At 41.3% G+C, this 14679-nt stretch overlaps 2 protein-coding genes across 10 annotated transcripts; one reads left to right on the top strand and one right to left on the bottom strand.

Annotated features, from left to right (window-relative positions):
- Positions 1–145: 145 nt before the first annotated feature.
- On the bottom strand, positions 146–3877 carry LOC113130594 (protein LSM14 homolog B-like). Of its 6 annotated transcripts, none has more exons than XM_026307354.2 (9): positions 3662–3877; positions 2486–2614; positions 2189–2349; positions 1923–2052; positions 1597–1788; positions 1420–1497; positions 1039–1179; positions 815–950; positions 146–715 (listed from the first exon to the last, which is right to left on the bottom strand). In XM_026307354.2, exons 1-9 carry the CDS (start codon positions 3789–3791, stop codon positions 559–561), a joined length of 1254 nt encoding a protein of 417 aa, XP_026163139.1. In that variant the 5' UTR covers positions 3792–3877; the 3' UTR covers positions 146–558. The 6 variants fall into 6 exon arrangements, with proteins under 6 accessions (XP_026163139.1, XP_026163140.1, XP_033181123.1 ...); XM_026307355.1 differs by having other exon boundaries at positions 3701–3876; XM_033325232.1 differs by having other exon boundaries at positions 2486–2893; positions 3662–3738.
- On the top strand, positions 3755–13987 carry taf4a (TAF4A RNA polymerase II, TATA box binding protein (TBP)-associated factor). Of its 4 annotated transcripts, none has more exons than XM_026307353.1 (16): positions 3755–3887; positions 4221–5121; positions 5497–5642; positions 6039–6161; positions 7630–7719; positions 7919–8041; positions 8279–8368; positions 8974–9186; positions 9329–9470; positions 9567–9669; positions 9750–9919; positions 10006–10136; positions 10386–10511; positions 11056–11112; positions 11197–11319; positions 12625–13987. In XM_026307353.1, exons 2-16 carry the CDS (start codon positions 4350–4352, stop codon positions 12778–12780), a joined length of 2565 nt encoding a protein of 854 aa, XP_026163138.1. In that variant the 5' UTR covers positions 3755–3887; positions 4221–4349; the 3' UTR covers positions 12781–13987. The 4 variants fall into 4 exon arrangements, with proteins under 4 accessions (XP_026163138.1, XP_026163136.1, XP_026163135.1 ...); XM_026307351.1 differs by having other exon boundaries at positions 3880–3975; XM_026307350.1 differs by lacking the exon at positions 3755–3887 and adding an exon at positions 3894–4158 and having other exon boundaries at positions 4306–5121.
- Positions 13988–14679: the final 692 nt, after the last annotated feature.

Genomic DNA, 14679 nt, shown 5'->3' with positions numbered 1-14679 from the left:
TTGTTCAAAAAAAAAAAAAACACCTGTCAGTGCAAAATGTTAGTTTCCTTTCTCAGTGAGAATTTCAGGACTAGAGAAGAATGTTAACATATTTAATAGCAACTGTTTCTTCAATTTTCATTTTACAAGTAAGGGGGGGAAAAAAAAAAAAAAACAAAAACAAAAAGAGTACAGCTGTCTGGCCATTGAACTTCAATAAGATAGTCCCCCAGAGTTACATTTGCATAGTCAAGGAGACAAATTAATAGATCAACAAAAAAAAAAAAAAAATAAAAAAAAATTAAACCACATGCCTGCTAGCCTGTTCAAATCACAAATTCCACACTGCATACACTCAAACTACCAACCCAGTGTACACATCTGCATTTAGTGCACAGCTGCTAGATTAAAAATAAATGGCTCTCCATTTCATATAAGGGTCTTAAGTACAATATTCCCTATATGCACATTTGGGATAACAAAAACAATTTTTAAGCTTGTTTCAAACTTTGGAAAATAGGGAGGCACTTTTAAATAAGTAGAAAACTACAATATTTACAGGAAATTAACAAAAAGTATTCACACCCTCCCACCACCAGTTTTTGGGAGGGGTTGCTGCTCAGTAGCGCTCTGCCCTCGCCGTCCCCGGCCCCTGAAACCTCTGCCCCTCAGGAAGCGGCCTGGCACTCCAAATGTTTCCATGTTTAACTTTTTCTCCTCTGCCCAGGTTGTCCTCCTGAGAACAAACAGATTTAAAAAAAAAAAAAAAAAAAAATACATTGTAGAGCATGACAAACCCCTGAGATAACCCAAATGGCAGATATTACATGATCACCTGGGCTTAAGTTCAGATGAGACGTTGTCAAAGAAGCATTTGGCTTTGTCATAGTATTTCGCTCCAAGAATGTGCTCCACCTGCATAGTATGGCTGTCTTGGGTCTCCACAGAATCCACTTTCTCTTGCACAGCAACTTAAAGAAAATGCATGTATACACACATTAAACCAGTTTCATATTTTGTCCGTTGAAACTGAATTGATAACCTTGGTAATCAACATACCTACAACCTCCTTTGTAAGATCATCTTTAAACTGAGCATTTGCAGTTTCAAAGTCAAAATCTGACTCAAACTGCAAAGTCGTAGCCTTTGAGTTTTTCGCAATAAGTTGGCCTCTGTTTCGGTTCCTGGACCTGCGACTGCCTGCACACATGAGCACCAGAAAAGGTTTTGACAAATACAACACCAACATAAGACTATTTTATTAGCTACCAAAGTTCATCTGGTCCTGACAATTTGCTTTTGTAACCCATTGCCTATGGATGCAATGTTTGTTTAAACTCCAGCTGTACCTATAACTTCCCAGATGTTTCTCAGCTATCAAAAAGTCAATACAAACATTGCTGGTCTATCAATACGGTACAGCTTTATAGACGTTGGTACCTTGTTTTTGCCCTTGCTTCTGGTTATCCTTACTCTGGCCTTCAGTCTTCATTGTACTTTGTTGAGATGCGGTTTGACCTAAACAAATATTTATTCACTTACTGTATATTGAATACAATGCAAGAAATTAAAGGCTAGTGCCTTCAGTTGGGTCTTAAAAATCTTATGTTTGCTTACTGGTGGGTAAATTCTCCTTCTGAGACTGGGAACCACCCCGGCCAGAACGCTGGGTTGGCCCCACAGACTGTCTGCTCTGTGGCTGGGTTGGATCCTTCCCCCTTCTCTGGGCAGCACTACTCAATGGCACAGTCTGGACAGCCTGCTCAACCATGGGAGCTCTTCTCACTGGGATGCCATGAAGTCCTGTTACTGAGTGTAAAGGCACAAACATGGTGGGCTTAATCAGCTGCAGATGCACATGAAAAATAGCCACCAATGTGTCTTAGCACTGGCAGGAAGCCTAGAAAGCTCAAGTGAGATGTCTGGTGTGTCCTTAACCATACCAAGGCCGAGTGCTGCATTGTACTGCTGGTTGAGTAGAGAACTTGCTGCCAGCTGGTTGTAGGTGGGAATAACATCCCTGTATGGACTCCATCGTTGGTGATATGCAGCAGTGGGGGTGTCAAGGGATGACTAAAGATCACATACATGAGAAAAAGGGAACTGGTGAGTTAAGATTAACTTTTTATTAATGCCATTAAACACATGTAGGCTATACGCTAAAATTAGGTTTCTGCCCACCTGGTGGGTGTGGTAGTAATCCACATACCTGTACAATGGCAGGGTCACGAGGTAGTCCATGATGTTTTGGTCCTTCAGACACAGTAATATCCCTAATGTCGCTTCCCCTGAATATTATGTATTCATAAATTTCATCTTTGGGTGGCACTGGTCTGTCTGTGTGTCGGTCCTCTGTCCCAAAGGATTTAACTGGTGGAATATGAGATTAATTTGGGGGGGGGTTAAGTTCCTACTTAAAACACAAGTAACTGTCATAGAACCAGAAAAAAAAAAAGCTCATAGTTGCAAACTAAGCTTAGGCCACTTCTACAAAGCATCGACTTACCTTTGGCTAAGGCGACCGTGGACATTTCTGTGTCGACACAGGACAATATTCCCTCATAACGAATTTGTGCCTTAGATATCAAACTTATTTTACTGCCGATGTAAGGAGTTCCTCCTCCCGCACTCATGTCTGCAGAAAAAATATGCTTTCAAATCGATATGTTATGGTTAAACCACAGAGCTATAAACCGCGACACGAGAGACACTAATTAGCAATGGGCACAAATGACTGGCACCTGTGCGTTTTAAAGGTTTGGCGGTGACGCGCCTCTTTGATGCTCGGTCACCTGTGCGTCAAACAGGGTCAGTTTCTTTAGGCAGCCGGCGTACACCGCGAGAGACAAAATAACGCTAGCGTGTGGAGTTTGCATTCGGGATGAACACGGTCTGGCAGGGAAGGAGTAGCAAACTAGCAGAGAAAATGTTAAATAAAAAACAAAACAGGAAATTAGAATGAATATTGCGAAACTGTAGTTGAAGAAACGTTTAATTTTGGAGCTTAACGCATTTTTATTTTTAGACTATTTTGAAAATAAAAACAACTTCAACTTTTCTTTTTAGGTTCATATTTCAAGATGTACATTATTTGATAAAGTGGATAATGGTTTGTGATCTAGGCTATTTTTATTTACCCGAGTTAAATACTATAAGCTTATAGGTGACGTAATATCAGAAGTTTTCACTGCTGAATTTTTTGTCAGGTTATTATAAAAAAAGACGCTGCTCTGTCAAGCTATATCGGTAGGGTTTTGATAGTAGTTATGGTGTTATTCGTTTTTTATTGATTTTTTTAATTTTATTGAACAGTTACTAGTTTACAGTCACCTATTAATAGCCTCTACCGATTGTAAATGTTCACCTTGAATAAGGTAAACACGCTACATTAGTTTTTATATTTCAGCGCATATAAATAAATTGAAATTAAACATTTTGGCATGGTGCATTTATGTAAAATCGGCGCATGTGGGAGCTTACAACACTAAGTCCCGTGACTGGCTGACAGCACAGTAGGAGGGTGGGGCGCCCTCGAACGCCTCTTTACAACAGCAACTTCACTTGATAGCCAAAACACTGCAGCCATCTTGCCCAGCGTATCGGCAGTGATTAAACTCTGAATTTTGCTTTGTTGGCTTGTTGTAAACCGCGTTATTACTCCACCAAAAGTCACACGGTGCACCTGTGAGACAGAAGAGTTGTCGCGACAGAGTAAACACACCGGCGACAACGTAACATTTAACGAAACTATTTCGTCCCCGACACGACGTTGTTCCGTCTCGTGCATCCCCTGGAATGACAGCTGAAGCCATTGGTACCGCCTTTTAGAATGCTGAGCAGCCAATCACAACTCCCCGAATTCCCCGCACGGAGACGTTCAGTTGTTGTGCGCACGCGCACGTCAGTTGGTAAGTACCTCGGTTCTCACAAGCTCACAGGAGTGTGAAGATGGCGGTTGGCTGTGGCCCGCTGGATGAGCTGTTTTTACACAGAGAGGTGAATAAAGCGATAGTCTGTCATCCTGTCCGGTCTGTAGAGTCACAGCTGTTGGTCTTGTGTCACAACAACCATTGTGGTAGGCACGAGGCAACCGGTAATTACATGGCCGTAGTTCCGGGACAAGGGGGTAGCGCGAGCTAATGTCCAGCTGGGACTTGGTCAAGACGATTGCTAAAGCAGGTACGCTGTAATTACTAACGTTGTTTTCCTCTTTGTCTCTCCGAATGCACACGGAAAACAAGCGCCAGAGCTGACAGAGAAAATCAGTAGATGTGCCAGGGTCTTGCCCCATCACATTTAAGATTGTTTGTGCTCCTTCTAAACAAGATTAAGTGGAGGGGGTGTCATAGCGAAGTCCCCATGGTACAACTATGGACGCATCAACGGCCAGCACGGACTCCAACTCGGGACACGACCCTGGCAAAGCACTTGTTAGTGGCGGTGCAACTCCTCTCCCTAATCACCAGGGGAAGACAGGCTCATACTCAGTGCAGACTTTCAATGGGAGCCAAACTATGAACTCGCACAATTCAGGAAGCGCGGTCCCTCTCGGGGGGGCGACAGTGACAAGTGGCACTGGTAGCAGCAGTCCTGCGGTATCTGCCGCTGTTGCCAATAGTGGAGCAGTGTTGTCGAAAGGGCTGACCACTGCGATAATAACCCCTTCATCAAACAGTGCACTTCAGACGCCCCTCATGAACTCACAGAGTGTCGTCCCTCCGGCTGAGCCCGTGAGCCAGCCAGCAGGACCCACTGTGACGCTCGTCAGACCACCTATGCAAACCGCGGGCTCGGATGCAACTTTGAATGGGAACAATAACGCGAGCCCCGCTGTGTTTGCAAATACAACAGGTCAGACAGGTACTGGTATACAAACTCCACTTGCAAACAATTGCCAGCCGTCGAACTCGGTGGCAGTCAGCGCAGCATCGCACATTATCAAGGCAGAGCCACCCACGACGATAATACAGTCCACGGCGCAGCCGGCTGTCACTCCTGGCTCCGTCAGCGCTGCCCGGGCCTCGGCCACGGTAGCTGCCAGTCCAGGCGGGATCCGAGCCTTAACGCCTCAGATGCTGGCCCCAAGGCTCTCCCAAACCTCAACAGGACAGCCTAGTGTCCATAACATCCAGCTGCCCCCGGGTGAGTGAAGTCAGAACTTGTTACTGTATGTGCTACATTTTCCTCTTCATCAGTGATTACAAACAAGTGGTTAGATGACCTAATTCCAGCATAAGTGTGTGTCTTTTCATAGGCTACTTAGTTGAGTAGCACACCAAACTTTTTAAATGAGACTAAACCACTGATCAATTTTAATTATGGTAACTGCTTTGTGCAACTTATACCATATATTTGTTTACTCTGGATGGTTGTTCAGCTTTGTGCTGTTGCATTTATTTAGAAAGACACTGCTTTTGATACTTCCTCTCCCTAGCAAATTAATGTGATAATATGATTATATTTGTCGCTTATATAAATATAATCATGCCGTCTCATATATTTTCTGACTTGGTTCAGGGATGGTGCTTGTACGCAGTGAGAGTGGACAACTGCTGATGATTCCTCAGCAGGCTCTGGCCCAGATGCAGGCCCAGGCCCAGACACAGGCACAGGGAGGCATGGCACCCCGGACTACTACACCAACGAATGTGCCTCCTGGCCAGGTAAGATGCAGTGGTCTGCCTATGAAGAGCCTTATCAGGATATGTCAGCAAACATTATGCCATTAAATTAGACATGATGCTAGTGCCAAGGTCAGTGTTACAGTGCTATCTACAGTGCAGGGAAGCACAATATATTATTGTTAGGGTAGGTATATTAAAAGCAGATAATATAATCATATTATATTTTTGGTTTCTCTTCTACACATTTCATTGCAATCAGTACATTTCTTTTCTGGTGTTGAACGTCATATCATACTTTGTATGTCCTCTCAGGTTCTGCTCTGGGTGTATGTTCACGGTGTGTGTTCACTGCTGTGTGTTTGCAATTTGGGATGGGTTAAATGCAGAGCACAAATTCCCAAGTCACTTTACTTACTTTACTTTACTTTACTTTAGGTTCCTGGAAACACCACCATCATCAGCAGGCAAGTGGCTCCCAGCACCATCATCCGTCAGGGCTGTCCAGCACCAACATCAGTCCCTGCGACCACCACTCTTCACAGACCTCCAGTCCTTCAGGTAACCCCATCTGTTGGTCTCTAATTGTTTCTCATAATGTTAATTTGGCTTCTTGTGCATTATCATTTGTCCATTACTTTTACAAGATGTACATCTTGCCCTATGTCTCTAAGTACTTTTGACACAGAATGTGAACACATCTGATTTACATTGTAAGCTCCCCTCTGTAATGCCTGATACAAAGCCAAATATTATGTTGTAATACAATTTAATAATAGCTGATTCCATGTCAAAGGATCTTATTAGTGCATTTTTTTCACAGTGAAAGGTGCACATTGTGATTAAATGTTTCTCAGTTGTGGGTGTTTATTGGTAATTATGATCCTTGTTAGGGCAGCATGGTGGCTGAGTGGTTAGCACTGTTGCCTCACAGCAAGAAGGTCCTGGGTTCGCAACCCAGCCTTTGCGTGTGGAGTTTGCATGTTCTCCCCGTGCTTGCGTGGGTTTACTCCAGTTTCCTCCCACAGTCCAAAAACATGTATGTCAGGTTGATTGGTGACTCTAAATTGCCCAGTGAGTGTGAGTGTGTGTGGTGATTTGTCTCTATGTGGCCCTGAGATGGACTGGATACCTGTCCAGGGTGTACCCCTGCCTTCCCCCTGAAAGAGAGCTGGGATAGGCTCCAGCAGATCCCTGTGACCCTGGTTAAGGAATAAGTGGGTATAGAAAATGGATGGTGATGATCCTTGTTTTCTGGATTTACTTTAGCCGAGCTGAGACCTGGAATTTAAGGAATTATAAATGCTCTTATTCTGATGTCTAGATTCTAGAAACCCGGGTATTAAAATTAAGCTAAAATTGTGTGCATTACCATGGATGCTATGGTATGCAATGCAAAAGCTGCTGTGTAGTTTTCTAGATGATTATAGCTTATAGACCTTTGAGAGAAGAGTAAAACAGTAAACACAAGCACCACTGTCACTGCAGTTATTTTTAAGTTCACTAAAATAAATAATTGGCTTTGATTCTTAGGCATTTAGCCTTCAGTCTTTATAATTACTGTCTATATGGGACTGTGTCCAGGGTATTGTTGGCAAGAGCAGATAGAGACCAGTCAGGGGTGGGTGGCCAGGACATGAAGAAATATGGCCTATATGGATTCCTTCCTTTTACAACTTGTCAGAATTGCCTTGATAAGGGTTTTGCATCAGAAAGCATCACAAGATTTGTTAGTTGCAAAGACAATGATCATGACATACCACTGGAGCACTGCCTTATTTCTAACTGATATGTTTGGGGAAAACAAACACACTGAAGTGCTTTTTTTTTGAGGAGGAACACCCATCTGAATTTCAGTGCAGGAGAAGCACACCTGTTTCCTCTTGCAGACCAGAAGTTTTTTTTTTTGATCTGCTTGAGCAAATGTGAAACAGCCCTAAACCCACACTCTCCAGCATTGACTTGAAAAGCATGATTTGAAACCTTTCAACAACCTAAATTGCATAATGGTTATATTTCCATTTCTTAGAGCTCGGTTGGTGCTGCAGTACCAGGATTGACAGCCAGAACTGTCAGCCAAACAACTGGGACTACAGTTACCTCAGTAACAGTGAGCAAGGTTTGTTGCACTATGTTCAAAGGATAAGATAGAGCAGGGTCTATACATGTATTTTAACACTGTAGTGTAGAGGTTGTTACACTTATGTTTATGGTCGTAGTATAATTAAAAAGGTGGAGCATGCTGTGATACATAACATGGTTGTTGACAAATAATGCTTGGATTTGCTCATAATTTAAATGTTTTGTGCTCCTGGCAGGAGACATTGGAGAATGTGAAGAAATGTAAAAACTTCTTGTCTACACTGATAAAGCTGGCATCCACTGGGAAGCAATCAACAGAGACTGCAGCCAGTGTGAGAGAGCTAGTTAAGGACCTGCTGGTGAGTGAGCCATATGCATAAGAGACTCACTAATCATAAACTTTCAGATGCCATATTTTCACTTTTCTCAAGGATGCTGACAATTAATTAGTGTATATATATGTACGTATGTTTTGGAAGCATGTGTCACTCCAGGCCTTTAAAAGTAGCAAAACTTCAACCATGGCCCATTGTCCATACCTGCAAATATGACAGCTGTCACTCCAACTTTTAATATGCTGTGTGTCATTGTACTAGGAGGGCAAAGTGGAAGCTGAAGAATTCACCAGCAGATTGTATAAAGAGCTCAACTCCTCACCCCAACCTTACCTTGTGCCTTTCCTGAAGGTAAAGCTTGTACTCTAGTGTCATTTTCATTGATATACTGTATTTTCTCACACTATAAGTTTCACCAGAATATTAGTCGCTTTTTGCAAAAACAGCCTTGGCGAACAGAAAAAAAAACAGTCTAATTTCTAATGATACTAATTAAAGTATAGCCTAAAGTAAAGTAGCCTATGAAGAACACAGGCTAGGTATAACACCAAGCAGAAGTGCATTACAAAACTGAATCATCTGTGTCAAGAGTGTTAAACAACTGGGAATAGGATGGGGTGCACTGCGTGTCTGCTTCCTCTCTCAGGTTGTATTTTCACTTGTGTTTAGCGTGAAAATAAGAATTTGTACTTTTCTGACAGTACAGTTTCTTCAATTGAGTCGACTGCCATCTAACAATACTACTCAACAAAATGACTGTAAATATATGCATATAAGTCGCTTCGCTATATAAGTCGCACTACAAGCCAGAGGAGTAAAAAAAAAATATCACTTATAGTCTGGAAATAATGGTACCTTCAAAAAAAGCAACAGGAAGATTAATGTATTTTCTTGGGCAATTAGAGAGAGAATGTCATCCTTAAGTGCATTCCTGCATGTTTGTCCACCTCCTATAGAGAAGCCTCCCTACCTTGAGGCAGCTCACCCCAGACTCAGCAGCCTTCATCCAGCAGAGTCAGCTCCCTCAGCCAGCCTCAGGTACAGTCTCCTCCACCTCACCCACCCCGACCACAGTCGTCCTGGGCAGCCCAACCCCTCGCCTGACTGCTCCAATTAGCAGGCCCCAGCTCCAACCGAGCGTCAGCAAGTCAGGACAGACCCCCTCACTAGTAAGCTGATATGTCAATTCAACTTGAAAACACAAAACATAACAAATACTCCACAGCCTGAAATTGCATAAAGACAAAGTATAGACTACATGTCACTGTGGAAGTAGTGACATAATCTCCCTTTGAAACCTTACTCTTTCAGGTTCTCCAGCCTCAGCAGCAGAGAGCATTGTTGAGACCTCAGGTAACCTTACCGATGACCCCCATGATGACTCTCAGGAATCAGGCTCCTGGTCGCATCATGCTGGGACAGCAACAGACACAGTTTAAAGAGCTGCAGCCAGGTCAGGATGTTAATCTAATATCACCTCTCTTTGGGCATGTACAAATCTGTCTTTGGGTGAGCAGTAATATTAATTGTTATTTTGTTTCTCTGCCAGTTCATGTGAGGCCAGAGGGGCCACCTGTTTCTAAACAAGTCTCGGCTGCAACCTTGACTCTGGCTCAAAAGAACAAACTAAAGGAGGCGGGTGGCACTTTCAAGTGAGAATAGAAACAAAATAACAGAATTCAACTCAGTTTTAACATATGGGCTTAGTATAAGATCAGACTTACGTTTACAGGGATGATGATGACATCAATGACGTGGCCTCAATGGCAGGAGTGAACCTATCAGAAGAAAGTGCCAATATCTTAGCAACCAACTCTGGACTAGTAGGTGCAGTGACACATTCCTGTAAGGACGAGGCTTTTCTCTCTTGCACCTTGCTGCAGAGGAGAATGCTTGAAATAGGTAAGATGCTGATAGCGTTAATGACTATACAACATAATGTCGTCCATTTCCTAAAGCACTAAGGTGTCATGCTGTTTCTTTCCCAGGTATGAGATATGGTGTGACAGACCTGGGTACTGAGGTGGTGAACTATGTGTCTCATGCTACTCAGCATCGACTTCAGAGCCTGCTTGAAAAAGTTTCCCAAGTGGCCCAGCAGAAAAATGTCAATTTCAAGGTTTGTTTACAGCCAAACTATGTGCAGAGTCACACTAGTACATCACCTTAATGGTATGGTTTAGCATTAAGTAGATTCTTCCACAAACATGAGTGGTGTCTATGGTTTAATAGATCTAGGTTTCTAGTATGCACATGACATATACATCTTAGAACATTTTGAATTCTTCTACGTGTATCAGTTTGTGCTGTGTCATTTCTTTTTAATCTTTTGGTTCTTTCTGTAATAATTAATAATATTGTTTGGCAGGAGGATGGCAACCATGAGCAGAGCAGTGACGTTCGTGCTCAGCTCAAGTTCTTTGAGCAGCTGGACCAGTTAGAGAAACAGCGTAAGGAGGAACAGGAGAGAGAGATCCTCCTGAAGGCAGCTAAGGTACAGTGTCACTGAAAGACATTTAAAAAATGTGTCCAGGGCCTATTTTAATTCTATGATTTGCATTAAAATTAATGTAGGAGCTTTGTGGTGATGAATAATCTGTGGATTCAAATAACTAGTCTGACATTGAGTGTACATAAATAATATAAACTTATGTCCATCAAGAGAAGCCCCCACAACACCACATTATTAGTGGCTTGACTGGGCAAACTAATATTTTGTGAATATCCTGAAGCTTGTGCTGTTTTCAGAGGTGCATTAACAATCTCTAATGTTTAACAAGAGGTTGCCTGCGATTGATTTTAACTGACCCACAGGGTACTTGTTCCAGCTCCAACTGTGACATTAAGAATGAAATTATGTATGAATTTAACAAAACAAGTTAAAGCAGCAAAAGTCTATGCAGCTGTCGGGCCATCTATAACTCTAAATGTAAATATTGATTGATAGGGGACTATCAAAACACCTGAAAATTCCACAGTATGTCTACTCCTACACAACCTGCCAATATCAGTTACTAAAGTTTGTCTTTTGATTGCAGTCTCGAGCTCGGCAAGAGGACCCAGAGCAGCTGCGTCTCAAACAGAAGGCAAAAGAGGTAGGATGAAAGTCCACAAATCTGTTTGTGTATGTTTAAGCACTTTAGTCTTGATTTCCATGTTGCTCTCTGTGTGTTGTCCAGATGCAGCAGCAGGAGCTGGCTCAGATGAGACAGAGGGAGGCCAACCTGACTGCTCTAGCAGCCATCGGCCCCAGGAAGAAAAGGAAAATTCTGGACTCTCCATCTTCCTCTTCAGCTGCTGAGGTAATATTGACAGCAGTACATTCTCATTGCACTTTTGCTTCTCCTGACATGGCTACCACAAAAGTATAACTCTTGCTGAAAAGACACCATGTAACCATTTCTATATCTGATCCTTTCTTTATATCACAACCTTTGTCATTGTCACTTTGCAGAGAACATCTTTTTACATTTGCAATTAGCATATGCTGGGCAAAAAAGAAATGGAGAGGAGGTTTTATCTCACACTTAAATTCAATTCAATTAAAATTCCAAATTAGGTTAAAATGCTGTGTGTCATTTAATTGATACAATGAAGTTTTCATAATGTGACGTACATTTACTCCTAACACTGTAGCTGCTGGTTATGCCTGGGCTACACATGGTTGTTACTCTACCTTGCCTTTTTTTATGTCTCATGCATATGATGGGTTCTGCTTTGTTTAGCATTCATTCCAAGCTGAAGAGTCAACCCTGTTCTGCAAAATAAACAATTTACCGTTTGTGGCCCTGTATTCTTAGTGTACATAAAACACATGTTCAAGAAACAAGCTGTGATCAGATTCCTTTTATCTGCTTTGAAAAAAAAAAAAAAACATAAAAAGTTCCATTATTATAAAGACTGTTTGTATACTTTTCCCTGCCTCTCAGTGCTACTTTTGAACATTCTTTTGTGTGGAGATGTCTTCATATTTTTTCTTGAAAAATGTATTGAACTTTAAAAGCACAATGCAAACTCTTTTAGCAGTAAATGGAAATAACAGTTTAAGAAAACAGCATTTAATAGTGTAGCTGTAACTGCAGGGTTTCCTCTAAAATTTGCAGTTTTAACATTTTCAATTTCTACTGTAGTGGTAAATGGTGAGTTTTGCTTTAAACCACTATCCGCTTTCTTTCCATACACTCAGGAAGGTTTCAATGACTGTGTATAGATGATTTAATGGGCAAATATGTATTCATGCATTCATTTGAATTGCTCTTGATGCTGTTGACGATTGTATGTGAAATCCCATCATGCACTGAGTAAAAAGTAGGGTACCTGTCTGTAAAACTGCCATTAGAAATACTCCTAGTTTACCTAAACCAATTCCATTTATGTCATTTATTACTTGAACCTCCATCACCCTTTCAGCCATTGATTTAAGCTGTTTCAGCCACCACTGCTTTTTACACAACTACTTCAAAAGAATATGGAAATATGAAAAAAAATTGGTAAAAGTTCATGCAGGCATGATTGCATCAGACCACTCCTCCCACAAATGACACAAATCACATGCTTCCTCACTATGCTTAACCCTACCTTTCTCCCTCCCATCTGTCATCTGGCAGGGATCAGGAACAGGTCCCTCTCTGTCTGGTGGTTCATCGGGCTCCAGACCGCGGCAGCGCATCACACGTGTCAATCTCAGGGACCTGCTCTTCTGTTTGGAGAATGAGAGATTTACCAGTCGCTCCCATTTCCTCTACAAGGGCTTTCTCAAATAGGCTTGATGTCAGAGAGGAGAGGAGGAGAGCTGAGAGGGAGGAAATGAAGTGTGTGGAGAGATCTACCACTCCCACTATAGAGAGAGTATAAGTAACTCTTATAAATGAAGAGGAGGAAAGCAGCAACTTGGCGCATTTCAGGGCTTTTCAGCTATACCTGAAAAACCTGAAATAGAGTCATAGCCATATTGAATGGCCTCTCTACCTCCCTCCTCAAATAATGCCTATTTTTCTTCAGAGCAGTCGTTGAGTTATGTCCCTTTACTTACCCTGTACAACTTTTTACGAAGGTGCAAAAAGGATTATATGTTTTATGAGGAAAGTTTTTGTATGAACAAATGACACATTGAACAATTATGCACTGTAACACAGTACAGTTTATTTTCTGATTTATTGGTATGTGCATTAGGCTTTGTCTGTTTAATTAGACCACCGACTAATTTTATTGAATAATGATTTTATTTTTTTGTTCAACTAAATTAGTTTGAACTTCAAACTGTGTGTCCTACTGAGTTGCCTTCCTGACTATGAATAAGCCATATAACCATCCTAAAGCAATTAACTCTGCTCTAGCTCATGAAGCAGTAGCTCACTCTGTCATCTTTGATTTTTGTTTTTCAGCATATTTATTTACTAAACTCAAGTGTAAATTAATCTTTTAGTTATTTATTTAATTTCATGTGACACCTCAGTTGTTTCAAGTAGCTTAAATTCCAAACAAAATGTGCATTTACTTGCATAGAACACATTTAAAATCAGTTTTTGACATTTTGTTTGGTGTATAAATTTTAGTATGAGAGGTGTGTTTTTTTTTTTTTATGTCGGGTAAATTGTTCTTTTAAAATTAGTTTGTCGTATTGATTTCTAAAACTTAAAACAGGTTTCAGAAGGCATTTAACCTTTATTGCTATACCAAACATACATCTACCTGAAACTATTTTTGTAGCTGCCCACCAACACATATTTTTACTCTGTAACAGTTTTGACAGTATCCTTCAATTATTTCTGTACCTGCTTATATTTTGATGTGCTACTGGGCAGTCCCTTATCTATGACTTAAGAAACTGGAGTTTCTTCCTGTATATTTGTAAATGTTACATCTAAAATTTTACACATTTTGTATAGAATTGAGAATTTACCCATACAGCATAAAGAAAAATACATTTTCTCTATTACAAGTTTGAATAAATAATGATTTTCACAATAACCGTTGTAGCTTGTTGTGTATAGAGATTTCATTGGATCATGAAGTTTTTTTTTTAATTTGAATGTAATGCACTAGGTGGCAGCATTGTCCCATTTGAACATCTGGATGTGTGTTGCACATAGTACAGAGGATCCTGACTAAGGCTTTGCACATGAATGAGTTGAACATTTTTAATTACTTCTTACCCAGCCTGTTCCACATAATCCTCTAACATCTGTAAAGCCACATGTAGGACATAGTGTGTTTCCCCTGGATATATGCAGGGATCCATTGAATACAGGTCCCATTAGCTTAATACACAGCTCTCAACCTCAAATTAAATCACACACACACACTCTTTTACCAGTCTGTGCTGTTCTTTGTTCTTATTTGAGTCCATCTCCATTATCAGTTCAACACACAGTGCACTGGCAACAGCTGCCACATCAGCTGCTAACGTTCACTGTAACAATGGGGTGGAAATAATTAGACCATTCTGCCAGTGGGACAGTAGCCTGATGTTGCAGTGATTGGGAGCAGCTTTTGTATCTGTATCAACCAAAGAGGGACAATAAGTGTACATTTGGAGCCATCATTGTTGATGAGCCACAATTTCCTTTTCTTTAATCACGATACATCTGGGAACCACTAGGTGGCAATAGCTCATTTTACTACTTGGTGTGGCTGAGATGGCCCACACAACATTTTCACAT

This window comes from Mastacembelus armatus, chromosome 5 (genome assembly GCF_900324485.2).
Source record: "Mastacembelus armatus chromosome 5, fMasArm1.2, whole genome shotgun sequence".
NCBI classification, from domain to species: Eukaryota; Metazoa; Chordata; class Actinopteri; order Synbranchiformes; family Mastacembelidae; genus Mastacembelus; species Mastacembelus armatus.
The sequence above is the reverse complement of the archived record's forward strand: the minus strand, read 5'-3'. Positions and strand labels throughout refer to the sequence as shown.

Bases quoted from the DNA above. Each gene is read 5' to 3' on its own strand.
- LOC113130594 (XM_026307354.2), bottom strand. From the start codon at position 3,791: ATGGCTTCAGCTGTCATTCCAGGGGATGCACGAGACGGAACAACGTCG. The intron at 2,350-2,485 runs GTAAGTCGATGC...ATATTCCACCAG, and splicing joins CACGGTCGCCTTAGCCAAAG to TTAAATCCTTTGGGACAGAG. The intron at 951-1,038 runs GTATGTTGATTA...ATTTTCTTTAAG, and splicing joins TCTTACAAAGGAGGTTGTAG to TTGCTGTGCAAGAGAAAGTG.
- taf4a (XM_026307353.1), top strand. From the start codon at position 4,350: ATGGACGCATCAACGGCCAGCACGGACTCCAACTCGGGACACGACCCT. The intron at 5,643-6,038 runs GTAAGATGCAGT...ACTTTACTTTAG, and splicing joins CGAATGTGCCTCCTGGCCAG to GTTCCTGGAAACACCACCAT. The intron at 11,320-12,624 runs GTAATATTGACA...GTCATCTGGCAG, and splicing joins CTTCCTCTTCAGCTGCTGAG to GGATCAGGAACAGGTCCCTC.